Raw genomic sequence first — 20744 nt, forward strand, 5'->3', positions numbered from 1 at the left:
ATATGCCAGACCAACTGGTAGCAAGGCTACGGACAAATGAACTTGTAAACCGTCTCAAGGTTTCTCATATCCCCGAAATCAGAAGTTTCTTTGTGAAAGAAAGGAACTATGTATATGAAGACTTGTCATAGAGTTCTTCCTACCGCTACAGCCCCGTCGAAAGGATTCTTGCCAGAAAATTAAATGAGTACAGCACAGCACAGAACAGCACAAGGTAAGTGTTTGTCAAAATGATTTAAATCATATACAAATACTCTTATTCTTGTTATTATCATGATTATCTGTTTTATTCAAAATGTAAAACATACGCTTCACATTGTATCTGTGAGGACAATAGGTGTCGTTGCAATCTCAACATTGTTCCCTACCCTCATTCGTAAGAGGTAATTTTGCCTTCAACAACTGCTTGGGACAAAGCCTGCCCTGGAGAAATCATGATGGCGAGGTAATTATCCCCACCTCATGGAGGAAGATGCTGGGATTGGTGGTTTATTGAGGAATCATGATGGTGACGTTGTGGCCTTGTTCTCCCTCCAATCTCAACCCAGTCCCATCCATGACCTTGAACTTGAGGCTATCCTGCAAGGACTCGTCCTTTCCAAAGAAAAAGAGACCACTAAACTGCGGATAGAATCGGATTCCATGAATGCTGTGCAGATTATAAAAGGAGACGTCAAGTGTCCCTGGAGGAAAAAGGCCGCCCTGGATAGAATCAGGTCCCTCCTTATAGAGAAAGAAGAACGGAAGATTTCTCATTGTTGGAGAGAAGCAAATTGCCCTGCTGACCTCTTATCCAAAAGAAACTGCCCCATCAAAGGCATGGATAGTGATCTTTATTCTGTCCCCTCCCCTCTTGTGAATATGATTTGTAATGATGCCAATGGCTCTAGCTATCCCCGATTGTAACTCTCATTTCTTTGATTCTTAATCTAATTCTGGTAGGGGTCCCGCCTAACCCCAGCTTGCCTATAAAAAAAAACTGCTGGGGACTAAAATGTTCCTAGAAACAGGGGTAAAATACCCCCTTCACGGCTTCTTTTCATCAAAATAGCCAAAATGCCTTCTATTCTAGGGTTAGTATAATCTTTGCCCCAAAAAGGCTCGTATTTTCAAGGGAGCTGCCGATGAGATCTGGTAGGTGGGCAAATCTCACCCGGAGAGAACATTAGCGCTTAAGTGAAGCGGAGCACCATTAGAGTATAGTAAGCAGCGTATTATAAGAGAAAGTAATACGACCAGGTGGCCTTCACCCTTACTCAGGGCTATACCTATATGAAGCTGAATATCATATAGCATAGCACCACCAGAGTACACACACACACACACACAAGCCTATACGGAACACTAAATATGATAACTGCTCTACCCCCTTAACTTAGATAGGGGGCTCCCACTTAGCTACTGAGGAGGGGATTCGAATACTTGGTAAGGGCTCCAGTGCATGAACAGGAGCCAAAATACTTGGGAAACTGATTGATTGCTGGAAGCTACCTTTTTTGTTACACTTCTCCTTAACTGCCACCATAGCTACTATATTCTCTAAATAATTGGTATTTCTTTTGTGTTGCATTAATAAGATCTCTGACTAAGTTGCTCTATTTCTCAAGACACAATGATCATCCGGCTGATGTTAAGTGGAAGAGGTCTATGAATGGTACAAGGAGGAAGAATCCTAATCTTGGCAGGCACCTTCATTTTGTCAAATTTGAGAGGAGGAATGATGCTAGTGTCTCCATTCTATTGACTTGATTTCATTGTGACGATGCTGGTTTTTATAAGCTTAGAATTATTTGGAACATATTATGTTACAAGCCATAGATTGATGTTATGACTTGTAGTGGCCAACGCAAGACTGCCCCGAAGATTTTCTAGATTTCACGGTCCAACTAAAATTTTCAACATGCCAAATGAATATTGTCTCGTATGATTATTGCCACTCAAACCAGTATTAGCAACATGCGACTTTTCTTAACCACGATCTCTGACCTAGGCTTTGTTGTAAAGAAGTTCATGAGGACCATTTTCTAGTTGTGAATGGTACATAAATCAGTTAGCAAAAGCTATTGATGTAGGACAGTCTCCATAGGGAGACTTAGAAGGTAGCAAGTGATAGACATAAGGGTTTAAGTGAGAATCGGGGGGAACCCATGTAAAGAGATAAACAATAATAAAGATAGAGGATTGTTTTGAAGTTTTGGAGGGCGCCAATATCAATTGTGGGGCTTTTATCAAACTTGAATTGGTATCCAAGGATTGAGTTGGACTGAAAATTGGATTAAATTCCCGCTCTGGATTCCAGCTCCCTGAATTGGATAACCCCATGTGTCGCCATTTCAATCTCCAAGAGCATCAATTAATAACTATGAGCACTTCGCCTTTAAAATTAATGATAACATACCCATTCTATATTCATAGCATCAAGCTAAAATTATTTTACTTTCATACACTGATCTGGAACCTTAGTGGTTCTTTCAGAGTTCGGGCCTTACTCAACGGCACAGGCAGGGGCGATAATAGCAGAGTCCTAAACGTGTGTGGTGTGTCATGTCGTGCAAGGTCACGACAGGGGGTTTCCCACAGAGTCTATTAAAATCAGGAAAGTTAACCCAACAAGATGAACACTTACATAGAACATATAGATTGAAACACAAAACAGGTAAAATGTTGCATAGAAATAGCAAGTACAATAGTATGGAGAACACATGCTATCCACCATGACATTATATTCACCACACAACTTCCGACTTTTGATCCAGATCACAATAGAATTTATAATCTTTTTTTCCCTATAAACACATCCATCCAACTACCATTGACTATCTTTACCATTCAAAAAAAAATTTAACAAAAGTTAGAGATATTCAGACCCAAAACAAACTTGAAAAAAAAAAACAATAACTAAAGACAATAAACCCTTTGGTGTGGCATGAAAGAAAACAATGTAATTGATGTTTATAAGTAGAACATACCTTGCAGCTGAGGCTAAATAAACAGAAATATTTGTATGTTGTATCCTCAAGCAATAGCTGTGTGTTGTAATCCAAATTAACAAAAGAAAAGGGTTTGGAAAAAGAGGGTTTTTTTTACAGAAAAAAAAAAATGGAGGCAATTTTGAATAAAATCTAAATGTTGAGAGAAGGGGAAGAAAAGGCAAATGAAGGGTTAGAAGGAAATATTTTATAGGTGTAGAGAAAATATTTTCTATCTGCGCAGATTGTTGAACGCCTAGTTTGCTAGATTGAAATTTATAGGGAAGAAAAAGTTGTGATGCATGATTTTGATCCTCTCTGGATTTTTTTTATATTATGAGTGAGAATTTTAATGGAAAAACTGATAAGTTTAGGATTTTCCCTAATATTGGACAATACAACCAAACCCTAACTAGTCCAACTACTAAACTAAATCCTAACTAAGCTGCGTAACTAATCCAACTATTAAATCTACCCGAATCATATTCTAATAGAAACAACGAAATTTTGTGCATTTTGTGCCTGGGTTTTTGCTCTTCCTGCATCTTCATATTTCTCTTCTGTCAGGATAAGGAGGGGAGGGAAACAGAGAAACTCTCTGTTCGTTAACTATTCATTAGCGAGAAACAAAAACAGGAGAAAAAAGCAGACAGTCAATCTTGAGAATTTAGGGGTGCAACTTGGGTTGGGGTCTGCCCGAACCCGACGGGTTCAACCTGATTTAGGCTCGGGTTGAAGGATGGGTTGGGCTAGGGTTGGCCTCAACTCGATCTGAACCGAACCCGACCTCCATCTTCTAATTTTATCATGATTTTCTTTGAGTTATTGTAGTTTTTTGTTTGGCCCGAGGTGAGTCTGAACCAATTCAACTCGATTTCAGGTTAGATGGGTTAGGTTAGGGTTGAGAGATTTCCAAGCGGGTTGGGTTAGGGTTGACCATCCCAACGATACAGTTGGTTTAGGGTTGAGGGAATACTATCTCGAGTTGAGTTAGGGTTGGCCTCAACTCGATCAAACCATACCCGAGTTGCACCCCTAGTTGAGATGAGGGGGGTGTAAATAAAACACACCCACATGCGTTTACAAATCAAATAAATCACTCCCACTGAAGAAAAAAAATCGGAATAATTTTTTTTAGGGTTTTGATAACGAGTGCCCTTGGGTGTAAAATAAATGTAAATGTACACATTTTTTTTAGGGTTTTCTTTAAGGTGCATTGAAAATGTAAATGTACAACAAATGGTGCATTGAAAATGTAAATGTAAAATAAATTTACATGGCTTTTGAATCTTTTTTCTCAAACAATGTGTATATTTACATTTTCAATGCACCTTCACGAGTACCCGGGGTACTTGTTAACAAAAAAACCCTTTTCTTCATCCCCCGCTTTAGTTGGGAAATGATAAATGCGCCCCTTTTCATTACTTCAAACACCTAGCTGCAGCGTACGCCCCAATCAGGTCGGTTAAATCATCAACCCCTTTGCAGTCATAGATACATGGCAATTGGGTGTTCCAAGTAATGAAAAGGAGCACATTTATCACTTCCCTTAGTTTTTATCAGGTACTCATTCTTCTCAAGGGCTCATATGCAACAAAATAAATAAATAAATTATTACTAAATATTGTAAAAATAATATTAACCCTGTATTTTTTTTCTAAACAAAGAAAACAAGCATCCCTTGTGTGACACTTTGGCCCTAACCATTGAGTTAAAGGACTTGAATGTGGATTGCCATTTATTACCATACCAATCCATTTGTATGTCATCAATATGGCGGTTAGTATCATATAATGAGTGCAGGTTCTCCTAAATCAGAGCTTAAAAGGATATACTAGTTTCAAAATCACATAGTTTCAAAATCACATGACAGGTTTTATAGCTTTGAGAATTGAAATCCAAAGCTTTAAATCTCAAACTATTGCACCATGAGGATTGTTTGATCAAGATAGGAAATTTCTTTCAAAGTTCTAATTATATTATAACCCTCACCTTATTTTTATTTGTTGAATGGTAGCAAATTTCATTAAAAAGGGGTAAGACAAGCAGGTCCACCCCACCAATACAAAGAGAGGAATAAATAGAAATACAAAAGCATAAAATACCAAAGAGCCCTATCCAGGTGGTACAAAACCAAATAACTCTAATTCTTGCTTATGTACTCCATCCCTAGCAAGCTTGTTGGCAATCCCATTTGCAGATCATCTCACATGCAAGAAAGTGAGAGAGGAGCCTTCAGATCTACCTATGATCTCATCAAAGAAATGGGTGAATCTCCAAGGAGGATCCGAAGAACCCTTGAGCCACCTAATAACATTAATCAAGTCTCCTTCCACTATTATTTGAGCCAAACTATTTCTCTCCAAATACATTAGACCTTGATACAAAGTCCTCACCTCTGCTTAACCCAACGGGCCTAGAAAAATCACAAATAACTCCCCCCAAAGAGTCCCTTAGCACACCCCTAATACTGGTTGGCCCAGGATTGCCAAAACTAGAACCATCAATGTTTAGCTTCATCATACAATTTGGCGCGCGGGGGGGGGGGGGAGGGGGGGGGGGGGGGGTGCACAACCGAAGGGAGGCTTTCCTTGCTATTACATATAACTCTCCATCCCTCCCATAATTCAAATGCCGAAACAAACTAGAATAACAGAATAGATTTGGCCCAAGCAATAGGTAGTGCTATTACTTTGATGAAAAGAAAATAGGAAGATTTGGCCACTCCTTTAAATACTCTGTCAAGTGTTGTAAACTAATGTGCCTCACACATGCTATGCAGCACGGGTTGATTTTTGAGAATTCGGTTTGAGCTTTTACCTTAAAATTGGGTCAGGCTTGAGTTGATTGCAATTTATTCCTTAGCAAGGGCATAAAAAAAAAGTTCTAGTAAAAATTTTTCATGAAAAGGTTTTCCAATAATTTTTTTTCATGGAAAGAAAACGAATGACAAAGGAAATATATGTTAGGGTGGAACCGTATATGTTAGGGTGGAACCGGGTCGAGAGAGAGACGTATGTTAACTAGGGGTGCAACCGAAAATAGCATGGGTCGGGTTTACAAATCGTGGGTCTTGAGTAAGGCCGGGTTTTAGTTTAAAACCCAGTTCAATCTTGGGTAGGGCCGGGTTTAAAGAAAACAAACCCGAAAACCAATCCGACTTATGTAGGTGTACTATGATATTTTTAATTATCTCTTGAATAACATAGCAAATTATTTTTCAATATATTGATATAGTTGTTTTCATTGAGGTGATCATGTTTGTGATGTGGAAATATAGTTTCCTTCTTAAACTTTTACACTTGATTACATAAATTTAGAGATTTTTGGTGTGAACATTTGTTTTTTTTTCTACAACGTGTCAACATGAAAAAACCCGACCCGAGATATTTCTCGGGTAGGGTAGGGTTCTTCAAAACCCGACCAGCCCGACCCGAGTTGCAACCCCGATGTCAACAGCGTGTTGAGAATTTGTGGCACGTGTGTTGTAATCGTGTGGCCAAAAAAGGGTAATTTGAAAAATAAAAATTAGGGTTTGGGGGAAGAGGGTGGCTGGCTTTTCTCCTGACATCCTCCCGCTCGTTCCCACCGTTCGAAAATCATTTATAAAACCCTTCTCTCTCTCTTCCTTCCATTTCCGGTTCTCCTCTTCGATAATCAGATAGTAAGAGAGAGAAAGAGTGATAAAGACGAGACTCATCTCATCGTCCAAATACAACAGAAGCTCAAAACTCACTTTTGCTATTTCAGATTCCGATCTAAGGTATGTGTTTCATCATTCTACAACTAAAATTTCTCAGATCTACTGCTTTTCTTTATCCTTATCTTGTTCTTCGCATTTCTAGGGTTTTCTCTCAAACCCCCTCGTTTTTTCTCGAAATCAGCGTTTTCACTTTCTAGTTTCTCTTCTTTTTATTTATTTTCTTGCAGTAATCTTTCCTGTTTGTATCTTATTTATTTGATATGATTTTCTATTTTTCGATTACATTTTCTAGGGTTTTTAGGGTTTAAGACTTAGGGTTTTGGTTATTTCTTCATATTGTTGTCTCTTTGATCTGATGATAAAAAATATGGAGTGGGAGATTTTAGTATCATCTTGTATTTGATATATTTGTATTTTTTTTTTTGAATGGTTATATTTTTTTTGTATTTATTTGTACTGTTAAAAAAGGAAAAAATTGTGTTGTCTCTAAGATTTAGGGTTGTGCTTCTTTCTTGCTTCATTTTGTTGTCTCTTTGATCTGATGATAAAACACATACATTTAATTGCCAGCTTTTCTCCTTTTATCTTTGGCAGATTTTAGTATCATCCTGTATCTGATTCTGTTTTTTTGAATGGTATCATCTTGTATTTGATATGTGTGTCTTTATTTGTACCGTTAAAAATGGAAAAATTGTGTATTAATTTGTTTGTTTTTTGTATCATGTTGGATGACAGATGGCCATGGAGATTACCCAGATCTTATTGTCTGCACAATCGCCCGATGGCAATGTCCGAACTGTGGCAGAAGAAAACCTTAGGAAATTTCAGGAACAAAACCTACCTGGTTTCCTGCTTTCCCTATCTGTTGAGCTCTCTAATGATGACAAGCCTCCTGAGTCCCGTAGGCTTGCTGGTATCATACTCAAAAACTCCCTAGATGCAAAAGACGCCATTAGGAAAGAGCAGCTTGTCCAGCATTGGGTCGCTATTGACCCTTCTCTCAAATCACAGATCAAAGACTTGCTTTTAAGGACGTTGGGTTCGTCTGTGCGAGAGGCAAGTCACACTTCCTCCCAAGTCATTGCCAAGATCTCCTCGATTGAGATCCCGCGCAAAGAGTGGCATGAACTCATCGGTTGCCTTCTCTCCAACATGACCCACCAAGAAGACTTGGCTTCTTTGAAGCAGGCAACTCTCGAGACACTTGGTTATGTCTGTGAAGAGATATCCCCTCAAGACCTCGAACAAGAGCAAGTGAATTCCGTCCTCACCGCTGTTGTTCAAGGGATGAATCTTGCAATTCACAGTGCTGATGTCCGGCTTGCTGCGACAAGGGCTCTGTACAATGCCCTTGATTTTGCGCAGAGCAATTTTGAGAATGAAATGGAACGGAATTATATCATGAAGGTTGTTTGTGAGACAGCTATGTCAAAAGAGGCGGAAATCAGAAAAGCTGCATTTGAGTGTCTCGTTTCAATCTCATCTATGTACTATGAGGTGTTAGAGCCCTACATGCAGGCTTTGTTTGAACTGACTGCGAATGCAGTGAAGGGGGATGAGGAGTCAGTTGCCCTCCAAGCTATTGAGTTCTGGAGCGCCATCTGTGATGAAGAGATTGGGACTCAAGAAGAGTATGAAAGTAGAGGGATTGAAGTCTCTAGTGCTTCTCATTCTCACTTCATTGCAAAGGCTTTGCCTTTGCTCGTTCCTATGTTGCTTAAGACATTACTTAAACAGGAGGAGGATCAAGACCAAGATGACGGAGTTTGGAATTTGTCCATGGCTGGTGGGACCTGTCTGGGACTTGTTGCAAAAACCGTTGGTGATGCAATTGTGCCCCTAGTGATGCCTTTTGTGGAGGCAAACATACTAAAGACAGATTGGCGTAGCCGTGAAGCTGCCACTTATGCATTTGGGTCCATAATTGAAGGCCCATCGATTGAAAAGCTCTCACCATTGGTTCATGCGGGTCTAGATTTCCTGCTTACTGCGATGAAGGATGGGAATAGTCATGTGAAGGACACAACAGCTTGGACTTTAGGTAGGATATTTGAGATGTTACACTCCCCAGGTAGTGGATTTTCTGTTATAACTACTGCAAACCTTCCACGGGTTATGGCGGTCTTGCTGGAGAGTATTAAAGATGCCCCAAATGTAGCTGATAAGGTTTGTGGTGCCATTTACAATCTTGCCCAGGGGTATGAGGATGCAGGCGCAAGCTCCTCGCTCCTCTCACCTTACCTTCATGACATCATCGCTTCTCTCATTTCAGCTGCAGAGCGTACTGATGCTAATGATTCCAGGCTTAGAACTTCAGCCTATGAGACTTTGAATGAGGTAGTTAGATGTGCCAATAGTTCTGAGGCATCCCACATTATAGCGCAACTCATTCCTGTAATCGCGAATAAATTGCAACAGACAATGGAACTTCAGATCATTTCCTCAGATGATAGAGAAAAACAAGGATCTTTGCAAGCTTTGCTCTGTGGTGTCCTCATGGTTATCATTCAAAAATTGAGTGCTTCCAAGGATACAAAGCCCACACTCCTCCAGTCAGCCGATCAGATGATGGTCTTATTCCTTCAAGTCTTTGCTTGCCGTAGTTCGACAGTGCATGAAGAGGCAATGCTTGCTATTGGGGCACTGGCCTATGCCACTGGCGCTGATTTTATAAAGTACATGCCAGAGTTTTACAAGTATTTGGAGATCGGTTTACAGAATTTCGAGGAGTATCAGGTCTGCTCTATCTCAATTGGGGTGGTTGGTGATGTCTGTCGTGCATTGGACGATAAGATCCTTCCTTTCTGTGACAATATCATGACTCATCTTCTCAAGAACCTTTCCAATGCCATGCTACATCGGTCCGTCAAGCCTCCCATATTCTCCTGCTTTGGAGACATTGCTCTTGCCATTAACGAGCATTTTGATAAATACCTTCCTTATGCTATGCCGATGCTGCAAGGAGCATCGGAGCACTGTGCTCACTTGGAAACTCATGATGAGGAAATGATTGAATATGGGAACCAACTCAGACGCTGCATATTCGAAGCTTACTCGGGTATACTCCAAGGTTTTAAGAATTCGAAATCGGAACTGATGGTTCCCTATGCAGGCCATCTCTTGCAGTTTGTAGAAGCTGTGTTTAAAGATAAGGAAAGGTACATTGCCTCCCTGCATGCTTTTTTCCAGTTCCCTGTTTGCATCAGATGAAAATTCCGATTGCTGTGTTAGTATAACTATAGTGATCACTTATAATTGATGTCTGTAGGGACGAAGGGGTGACAAAAGCCGCCGTTGCTGTGATGGGTGACCTTGCGGACACGCTCGGACCAAACATCAAGATATTGCTCAAAGACCACACATTCCACATGGATTTCTTGGGAGAGTGCTTTGAGTCTGATGATGACCAGTTGAAAGAGACCGCAACTTGGACTAAGGGTATGATCGGACGAGTTATGGTTTCCTGAGGTAAAGATATAGGTTGGTAAACTTCCCTATCTAATGCTTGTAAGGCTCATTTCCTAGATCTCTATTTCGAGTCAAGAAGTAATGGCTGTGAAGGTAGTTTTGTGCAACATTGATGCAAGTTCAGTTCATTTTCTTTTGGGTCCTTGTCTAAAGGACAGCGGCGCTGTTGTCACTTAATGGCTTTTTTATTGAACTCCAATAGTTATGGCATCCACTAATTTGTGGTTCCTAAAGTTAATCTCTCTCTCTCTCTCTCAGGACAGTCAATCTTCATTGTTATTTTATCTTATCTATTCACAAAAAATTCAATTAATATTTCTTGAAATACACTTGTGTATGTGTAGCGAGCTATACATTATGACATCATATACATTCATCACATTAATGAGATTCAATTCCTTTTCATTGTCTTTTGTTTTTCTTTGTGAGCTGAAGCTTCTCTGTTTTCTTCTCATCTCCATGCAGAAACTCTCACCAATGGAATTCCCCTCCATTCCAAGATCATTGTATTATCATTCTCGCCTCCAACTCTCACGTCATAAAGGCCCTCCCCTTCTCTCACCATTTCCTTAGCCCCCACAAAATTCTCTTTGCTCAATCTCCATCCCTCCAATCCTACTTCTGAGTGCAGTCCACCAGCTTCTCGTGTCTCCTCCCACTTCCGAAAGCATGCCAGAGAAGAGACAGAAGGCGCCACAAACATACACTCCATTGCTGTTCTTGCTAGAGAAAGTTGGGGAGGAAAATGCCACTCCATCGATTCAAACAATGCATGGAAATGTAACAAACACCCTTCAAAAAAAGACCCAAAACCACTGCTTCCATTTCCCATACTCATTTCCACCGCCTGCCCATTTCCAAATGTTATAATTCCCATATTGCTGTAAGTATTTTTACAGTGCTTACCAGAGTTGTTCAGCAACTCCTTAGCTACCGTTAAGAACTCCAATACCTGCCTTCTGCTCCTCTCCAACCCCATGTGTGGAAGACCCACCATGCAATTAAAGGCCAACCATTCTCTCCCTCTACCCCTTCGGTTAATATTTCTTTTCTCTGTCAACAGTTCCTCCATATCCATCTCATCCACCTTCAATCCTACTCGCAGAGACTGCGCGTAATCACAGAGTCTCTTTTGGGTCTCCTCAAACCTCCATTGGGTATTGCTACAATGATTCTTCTTCCAGTTTATCGATGTTATCCGCACCCTTTTTCGTACCCCCAAAGCCTTGAGCAAGGGTGGCCATTGAACCCCTTCTCTCATGTCGAAATCCACAATATGTATTGTTTCAAAATCCTCGGGCATTGCTTCGAGGATTGCTTTGTTGGCAGTGAAGTGAGCAAACCTCGTGTACAGGCATATCTGGCAATAGGCATGGAATGCCGCTTCATAATTCTTGCTGGCCTCTTGTTTTAGGTAGTCACTCTCTTTGTCCAAACCTTGAAATAAGTAATACCCAACACGCTCCATGGTTGACCCGACTGGGTTAACCTTCTCGCAGATTCGCCTCACAATCACCTCCGCCAGCTCCATCAATTCCTTCTCCTGGGCCTCTCCATAAGCCTTGAGCAGATGCAGAATGCTTAATTGATTGTCAACTTCCATTTCGTCATGTGGGCAGACTAAAGATGAATTGAATGATGTCCCATCCATTGATGCTCCACTTGATTTGATCGGCCAACAAATGCTCAGTTCTTCAGTAAAAGGAAGGTGTTGTAAGGGAAAATAATATGAATTCTCCTCCATCCATCCCTCAATCTCATAATTTGAAAAATCATCATTTAAAATCGGATCCAATTCGTGTAGATTCAACGAAATCTCTTCTGTAGGGAACGTGACAAGGCCATCGTCGATCGAAGCAGGGGACATGTTGTTTTGAATAGGAAGCCCTTCTGAGTAAATGGTGGGGAAATACAGGATTGAAGAAATGTCAGAAGAGTATTCTGTTGAAGTGAATGAAGAGGAAAATTCGAAGTCACCCAGGATCGCCATGTCTTGTCCATGTGGATGAACTTCCTTTGGATGTAAGTCTGAGAAACTGTAGTCTGGCCATGAGAGCTGAGAAAAATGAGGATCCATCATCATGAGTGAAGAACAACTCTTGGGGGGTTTTGGATGATGGGGTCTTTGTTTATATATAAGTTGATGTGAATAAGGAGTGGCAATAAACTAACAAATGGGTAGGAGAGAATAGAATATGAAGGATAGTATCAATCCATGTTTCATCCTGTGGTGATATCTTCATCCCATGGCATTCCCACCTGTCTCTCTCTTCTGTTGGTTGCTTCTTTGTGAAGTTATATGGTTCCTTCCATGTTCCATATGTATTTCACAGTAAAGTCAAGGGAATCAATTGTTTAGCTGTCATTCTATAATACAATAATACTCCGACCAAATAAAAAAATAAAAAACAAGTTCATGTCATTGTCAAAGTAGCTGCCTTATGTCCCATTCAACAGAAGTTATAGCAATTTTGTAAGAGTCAAAATGAAGGTATTTCCACTGTAAACAGGTGGGCTATTCTAATTATAACATGGGAATTGCTAACGTCCATTGCAAAAGGCATTTCGCGGCTGGTCTGTGGCACGGCAGACCAGCCACCTCGTGAATGGAGAGATAGGGAGGTAATTTTTAGTACTTCATAGGAAAGGAAACTGAATTAAAAGCCTGACAAAGGCATTTGATGGAAATTAATAAAATCTATATATGTTTTAATAACTTTCTCTCATCAATGTCTAAATTTAATTACCATCTATAGACCCAAACAGAGAGGAAAATTTGATCAAAATCATAAAATTCCAATAATGTTCTAATGATTTTTCTTTTTTCTTTTTTAATTCGGTTTGCACTACAGGTAAAGTGTTTAACCCTAATTTTCCCACCTAACCGTTTTATTAATTAGCATAAATATTTAAGAATGTGTTTATGTAACAGGTGGGTGGGTTATGATTAAAAGGGCACATAAAACAGGTATAAGTACCCATCATTTATACCATTAAAAAAAAAGTACCCATCATTTATGTGGTAAAATATCAATGATCATGTGTCCTAAAATAATTAATTATGGATCATCATCTTCTTTGTCATGCATCTTTTATTTTTCTTTTGGTTGAGCATGACCATTTTGTCTTGTACATGTAGCCAGCATATGCAGGAAATAGAGATTTTGGAAGTGCAAGTCTAACGGCCTTTTGTCTATTTGAATGTGAGTTTATGAAGATTTAAAAACTTAGAAGTTTGAAGTCCAGACGTCTCTACCAACTACAATGTCTGTGTCTGGTTCTTGTCTTTATTTCTCTGCATGATAGACTAAAAAAGGGTAATGGGGGGGTTGGTCGTGTGTCCTGACTCATGACCGGTGATATGGGCCTTTGTGGTTTGAAAGCCAAAGAGAAGGATCTCATGGCAAAGGTCATATTTCTTGAAAGAATTTGGAAGTCGTGGAAGATATGAAAAACAAAAAAGTTGAAATGACAATACAAGTAAAAAACTGGTGGCTTGGAATCTAATGTGAGCTTTTATGAGAAATTGAAAACTTGGAGAGAAGATTAGGGGATAAACACATGCATTCTTGCAAGTTGAAAGAGTTTGTTTGGAATCTATTTCTGCAATTAAAATTTTAAAACGAGAAAAATGTTAACATACACATTCTGGGCTCCTTGTTCCACATGTATATGATCAGATCTTTCCATCGGAAGCTAGGGCTGCACAAATAACAGGCTAAACCGATAAACCGAACCGAACCGGGCCTTTCAGTTTGGTTTGGTTCGGTTCGGTTTTTCTAGCCATTGGTTCGGTCACGGTTATGAATTCTACTAAACCGATGGGATCGGTTCGGTTTATGCTTTTTGATTTTTAATCCGTAAAACCGAACCGATCCGATGGCATTTTTGCCATTTGGGTTATAATTTATAAAGTGTTGTAAATCGACGTGCCAGATTGCCACCTATACTTATTTTGGGCGTCCCAAGTAAAGAAAAGGGGCGGATAATATATCACTTCCCTTTAGATTCACAAGAATACAACAATACGGGTTACTTTTTGGCTTTTGAGCAAAAAAACCCTAGCCAACTTCTCTTCTCGTTCTCGACTTCTCGCTAAGTTTTTTCTCTCCTATAACTCCAACTATGCTTTTTGCTGAGTTTTTTTCTCTACCAAAAAATCCTCTGTGAGTTATTGCCAAAGAAGAATAAGAAGAAGATTGGGCACTTATTTTACTTTATTAATCCTCCTCAAACACTCAAATAGTGAAACAGGTACATTTCTCTTCACTTCGATTTTTTTTTTTTCAGGCTATTTCTCTTCATTTTGGTTAGGGTTTCTATTCCAGTTATGGTTTTAGGGTTTCATTCGGTTTTGGTTAGGGTTCTTCCATTATCTCACTAGGATTTTGTTTTGGTTTATCAGGGTTTCATTCAGGGGGTGTCAAAAGCCTCTTCTTGTAAATGTATCATGAAACTCAGAAGCCTTGATTTTTTTTATTTTTTTTTCATTTTGTTAGTTGTCTTTTTCAATATGGTTGAGATATTTGGAGTGATTTGAAGTAAAAAATGAATAAACCGTGAACCGTGAACCGAACCGGTCAAAATTGGTTTGGTTTGGTTCGGTTATACCCCCCATCGGTTTGGTTACGGTTTGGATTTTTTCCAAACCGATGGGATTGGTTTGGTTCAAGAAATCCCCATAAACCGAACCGGACCGAACCATGTGCAGCTCTAATTGGAACTGCGACCACAAGTCCTTAGAAATGTTGTTGAGAAACCCCTACACCCATGAGTGGGCTCACCATCTCTACCTAAATCTCGGAGGGGACCGAAACCGAAATTTCCTGAAATTTGATATTTTGCGAAATACCAAATTTAGGTTCGAAATTTCGGAATTTCGGTGGGGTCCGAAATAGGTACCGAAACCGAAATTTAAAACCTTGAACCAAGGTTTTAAATTTCGACCGAAACTTCGTATGAAATTTTAGGGATTTTGACCATTTTTTTTATTTTTTAATTATCCCGAAATTTCAAGAATTTCGATAATGACTAAATATTCTTTTTATTAGCGTGTAAGGGATTTCGACCGAAATTTCGAAATTTCGGTTTGGGAGGAGGGCGAAACTGGTTACGAAACCGAAATTTCAAACCATGGTTTTGGTTGGGTAGAGACCATCAGACCACAACTCAACTCAAAACCATGCATCGGATGGGACCCACCATTTAAGGGGCGTGTGCCACGGTGTCCACCAAGCCCATTCAAAGGGTGGGGCCCACTATTTCATACCTCAATGTATTGATGAGGTGGGCCCCTTATTTTACAACCCTGGGTGTTGAGGGGGCAATTGATGAATTGAACCCTTGGAAATCTGGATTTCTTTGATAACTTGATTTAGGGTTACGTTTTTTTTGGATTTTTCCCATTACTCTCACATCTTCCCATCGTTTAGGCGACGTTTGCAACTTTTTGGGTTTTTAGGTCAGGAATCAGGATCAGTGAAAGGTGAGTTATGTTCCTCCCTCTCACTCTTCTTTGGGTTTTTTTCCCCCTTTTGTTCATGACATATCTTCTAGGGATTTTAATTTCTGTTATTCATTTTCTTTAATCAATTGAAAACCCTTGTTATTCTGGTGTTCTTTTTAGGGGTGTCAATGTGCCGGACTCAATCACGAATTTGGTAGAAAATGAATAGTCCGAATCAAGATCCGATTCCATAAAAGGGTAAATTTTGGATCCGATTGGTATGTGAATCTGGCCAGTGGCACCCCTATTGTTTTTGGGAGATGAATTTTTCATCACCCCTTTATGATTATGCGCCCCCCCTGTTAACGTGATTTGACATAAAAAACCGTTAAGTCTGAGTCTGCTACAATTCACTTTAAAAAGGGGGCGCATAATCCTACAGTGGGGTGAAAAAAATCATCTCCCTTGTTTTTCAAATGAAAACAAAGATGTAATTTCCTCCTGTCATCCCTCTCTATTACTTCTCCTATGAGCAGTAATGAGGGATCAATTGAGATCGATTCAAATTGGACAGTCCCTTTCTTTCACCTTGCTGCTTACCGGGCTTTTCCTTTATCTTACCCTTTACTACTAAATAAGTAAAGCCTTCCCTCCTACTTCTTAAACAGTGAGATACTTTTTATTGTTTTCTTCACTACCAGTGTGATTCATAAGACTGATTCGAACATCAGATCTATAATTCCCCTGAAATAGGCAACTTGAGAATGATGAAATATTTTATGGTGAATATAAACCTGTGATAGAACATTGTCAAAAGGTAACCAGAAGCTAACCATGTCTGTGAATCTTTTGCTTATCATACAACGAGATGTTAATCGACTGGTTGAACCATAAAATGGTGGATATTTGATTTCAACTGCTCATAGAACAAAGTAAGAATGATCATCTATCTAAGAAGAATTTGATCCGTGTAGAGCTCATGTGATATTTGATAACTTCCATTAATGTCTAAACATAGCAAAAAACCGTACAGAATCCATCTAAAGTATTAGGTGAAGGTAGATATACAAAATTTATCCATAAAAAAGATAATACAAAATTTATGAAAATCATTCTATGATCCTCACGCCTTCTCACCACCCATAGATCGAATTCCTGAGTACGTCCCTGAATGTGTTGAAAGCATTTTAAAGAACACTTACCATGTGCCGTGCTGTACTCTCATTTTATTTTTTGAGAAGCATCCTTTCGATGGGGCTGTAGCGCTAGAAAGAAAAACTCCATTCCAGGTCTTCAGGATGCCATTTCCCTTCTGTCGTAAAGAAACTTCCGATTTTGGGGATATTAGAAACCTTGAGATGGTCCCCTCTTTCATCTGTCCATGGCGTCGCTACCAGTTGCCCCGGCATCTCCCATAGCTTCAGCTCTTTGAGGGTGGTAGGTATTCAATGCCCCAAGGCAACGTCTTTAACTCCTCACAACGGGCCAAACTTATCTTTCTTATGCTCTGCATTATTCCCTCCTCCATCCTTATAAAATCCAATTGACTCATGTCATACAACATTAGTTTCTTGAGTTTAGGAAAGTATCCAGCACGGAAACATAGTTCTTGCCCAACATATGCCTTCACTAAAAGAAGGTAACATAGATTAGGCAATGGTTCAAGGGACGGAAGTGGGTCTTTTCTTAGTCGAGACCAGTATAAAATCATATGCGTGAGATTCTCAAGGGTGCCAAGCCAGTGAGGTAGCTTCTCCAAATACCCGCACAATGAGATTTTGTGAAGAAGGGGTGGAGGAGAAGATAATGATTCCAAGTCAAGAGCTTCTTCCTCATTGGTTGTCATTACACGCAGAACAAGAAGGGATTTCATTTTTGTTATGGAGGCACATAACTCTCTTCCATCATCCCTTCTCAACATTGTAATTCCCAACTTTCTTAGTTGGGTCAAGTTCCCAACATCCCTAATTATCTCCCTGTTGCTTCAATGATAGAAAGACTCTGTAAGCTTATTAACTTCCAGATTCCTGTGGGAAGTTGCACCCCAGCTATTGAACAAAAAATTGTGAAGATCTTATCACAAAGCCGCGATGCTAATAAATGCCGTAATTTTTGTAGCTTTAATATTTCACCTGGCAGCTTCTCTATCTCGGTCCCCCTAAGGTCAAGACTTTGAAGGTTACAAAGCTTCCCCAAAGATTTCGGAAGCTCCCGAACTCTAGTGAACTTTAAATTCAAGTATCGCAAATTAAATAAATCACCCAAAGATTTCGGAAGCTCCCGAACTCTAGTGAACTGAATTAAAGATTTCTCAAGATCTAAGACCCTCAATAATCTAAATCCTGATGATATTTTATTCAAAGTAGATGATGGAATTGTGTCATTCACAAACATGAACAAATAACGAAGATGAGACACACTCATGCTTGATGGAATATTATCACTGTTTTTATGGATTGATAGGCGGCGGGCTCTGCGGCCTCTGCCACCCATACTTGCCTGTTGCCCATCATATACCATGCAAAAGCCCTCTTTCTCGGATGTCGATAGAGCTAAGTCACCCATAAGATCATGCATTCTGCATTTTCTCACTCTTCCATGGTCATTTGTCTTTGCAACTTGCAGCATTTTCCGAAAAATGAGTTGCTTAAGGTAGTCTTCTGCTACGTCTTCCATCGTTAAACCCCTCCTTTCTTCTACAAAGCCTTCTGCAACCCATAATCTGATTAACCTTTTCCTACTAATTAGATGATCCTCTGGAAAAATGCTACAGTACAAGAAACAGTGTTTTAGGTAGTATGGCAAATCGTTGAAGCTAAGCAACAAGATGTTCTTCACCCTTTCAAGCATTGGATTGTTGCTTAGTTCCCAACCAAGGCTAACTTCAACTTTCTTCCATTCTAGACTGGTCTTATCTCTCAATGCCAGGAGACTACCTATAGCAACAATTGCAAGTGGCAAGACTTTACACTTTCCCACCATGAGTTGAGCTAATGACTCCAACTCTCTTGGACAACTTCTTTTGGGGATATCCCAAAAGGCTCTCTTACAAAACAATGCCAAAGCCTCATCATCATGTAGAGGCTTAAGGTGGAAAACATAGCTTCCAATTCCTCCTAAAGAAGAAGAAGAGGAAGCTACGTCTTCTCGTCTCGTTGTAAGCATGACCCTACTTCCACAATTATCATCTGGAAGTGCAACACTTATTTTGGACCAAACATCCAGAGTCCACACATCATCTAAAACGACAACATACCTTTTTCCTCGCAAATAGCTGATGATCATCTCAACTAGTTGTCTGTAGTCCATGATGTCAATTTCCTTCAAAGCGAGCTCCTTGTTCGCCTTAAATAATTCTTTTATCAAGCGTTTGAGAAGCTCTTCGATTCGATAAGATTGAGAAACATAGATCCATGCATGACAGTGAAAATGTTTGTCCACGGCTTGGCTCTTGTAAGCTTGAGTGACAAGGGTTGTTTTGCCCAAACCACCCATTCCCACCACCGTAAATGGCATGCGTTGTGCTTCTTCTGGCATCAACCATCTGACTAGCATGTCCTTATTTTTCTTGATTCCTACCATATCATCTGCCTGGATGAATAATGAGGATTCTGCATAACGACGCCATCTTTCGCTATCATCATTTGAAGCTGATCCTTCTTCGACTTTCTTGAAACTGTATTGCTCTCTCTCTTCTTCGCTATTCCATGAATCTCATCATTTGAAGATTCTTCTTCTTTGATCTTATCAAGACTGTATCGCTTTCTCCTCTTTGAAATTCCATGAATCTCTTTTTTGACTACTTGCACTTGGGTGGCAAATTGACGCCTCACAAAAATTGTCTTGGGGAGGTGAATTGCTTTGAGGAGAAAACCCATCATGAATTGATGGCATCTCTGTTGTTTCTCCATGCGATACATGAACTCATCGATGATATCTTCCACTTGATATGCCACATCTCTCACTTCCAACGTCCAATTTCTAGCTTCTTCATTCAATTGTTTCTTTGTTTCAGCATCCTTGATGAAGGACTGCATGCTCTCTAGCTCGTGCTTGATTTCATCTATTTCCCCGCTCACTCCTTGTAACGACGATGCTTCTTCTGCTATTTTTCGAACCAAAAAGCTCATAGCTGCCCCCGGTATACTCCCGACAAAAGAGCTCACAGCACCATCACCCATCTTAACTACTTCAGTCTCTCAACCTTGAAATTTCTGCACTCTTTTTTCCACCTTCAAATATTCTGCAATTCAGAGTCTCTTCTGCTCTAACAAGAATTCGCTATTCCTGTCCGAGCAAAAATGTGTGGACTGTTTTTTGTTCGATGTTCCTTCTGCATCACACACTATTGCTCCCTCCCTCCCTCCCTTATTTTCCTTTGAATCCACTAATTGCTTTCCCACTTCAATTAAAAGTGCCACCAACTAAATCATGCAAAAATGGCAATTCTACCCTCAGGAATGGGAAGGTGAATCACAAGTTGCTACGACCTACAAGGGTACACAACATGTATGAACGGGCAAAAGTAAGAATGGGGGCCACCAGCTCAATGATCCAGGCCATTCATTTTCCGGACCCTGCCATAGATGGGAGTCATGGGACTTGTAGCGAAATTCACCCACACAACATGATTTTAACTCTTCAATTTATTGATGAATATAGACCATTCCGCTTTTAATTTTCCCACTGTCCTATATAGCGGCCACAAATTGGAGGGTTAGAATCGTCTGATGAAGGCAAATTTTGCTCCACGGCCATCCACAGTAATGCCTGGAAAATAAATGGCTCTGGTCATTGAGTAAGTGGCTCTAGTTGTATTTTTTCCTGCTCATATTTTCCCTCATGCATTCAAGTATCGAAACCTAGGGGTGTCAACGGATCCACTTCGGGTCAGATCCACCTATGTCATAGTCACGATCCATTCAATTTATATATCGGTCGGGTCGGAGTCAGAGTCGGATTGTTCTTCGGAACCTACTTTCCACGTCATGATCACGATCCATCTTAATTTGGACCGTCCATCGGAGTGTCCTATTATGTCCCACTAAGCTAAGTAAACAATTTTTTTTTAAAAGAGTTAGAATGGCAGTCCACTATTAGTGTCTCTCCGCATTTTCTTGAACTAAATTAAAATTTTATCTATGTTTAATCTATGTGT

At 39.9% G+C, this 20744-nt stretch overlaps 1 protein-coding gene and 2 pseudogenes across 1 annotated transcript; 2 read left to right on the forward strand and 1 right to left on the reverse strand.

The window, feature by feature from the left end:
- Positions 1 to 20744, forward strand: part of LOC143847925 (disease resistance protein RPM1-like) — a 100049-nt pseudogene that overhangs the window by 5159 nt on the left and 74146 nt on the right.
- On the forward strand, positions 6472 to 10373 carry LOC143848712 (importin subunit beta-1-like). The gene is made up of 3 exons (XM_077357706.1): positions 6472 to 6732; positions 7408 to 9830; positions 9941 to 10373. Exons 2-3 carry the CDS (start codon positions 7408 to 7410, stop codon positions 10137 to 10139), a joined length of 2622 nt encoding a protein of 873 aa, XP_077213821.1. The 5' UTR covers positions 6472 to 6732; the 3' UTR covers positions 10140 to 10373.
- LOC143848829 (disease resistance protein RPM1-like) lies at positions 16852 to 19688 on the reverse strand (annotated as a pseudogene).

This window comes from Tasmannia lanceolata, unplaced genomic scaffold (assembly GCF_043159265.1).
Source record: "Tasmannia lanceolata isolate RefF3 unplaced genomic scaffold, GAP_Taslan_0.1 ptg000016l, whole genome shotgun sequence".
NCBI lineage: Eukaryota > Viridiplantae > Streptophyta > Magnoliopsida > Canellales > Winteraceae > Tasmannia > Tasmannia lanceolata.

Coding starts and splice junctions, on each gene's coding strand:
- LOC143848712 (XM_077357706.1), top strand. CDS start 7,408: ATGGCCATGGAGATTACCCAGATCTTATTGTCTGCACAATCGCCCGAT. Junction 9,831..9,940: donor GTGTTTAAAGATAAGGAAAG/GTACATTGCCTC, acceptor TGATGTCTGTAG/GGACGAAGGGGTGACAAAAG.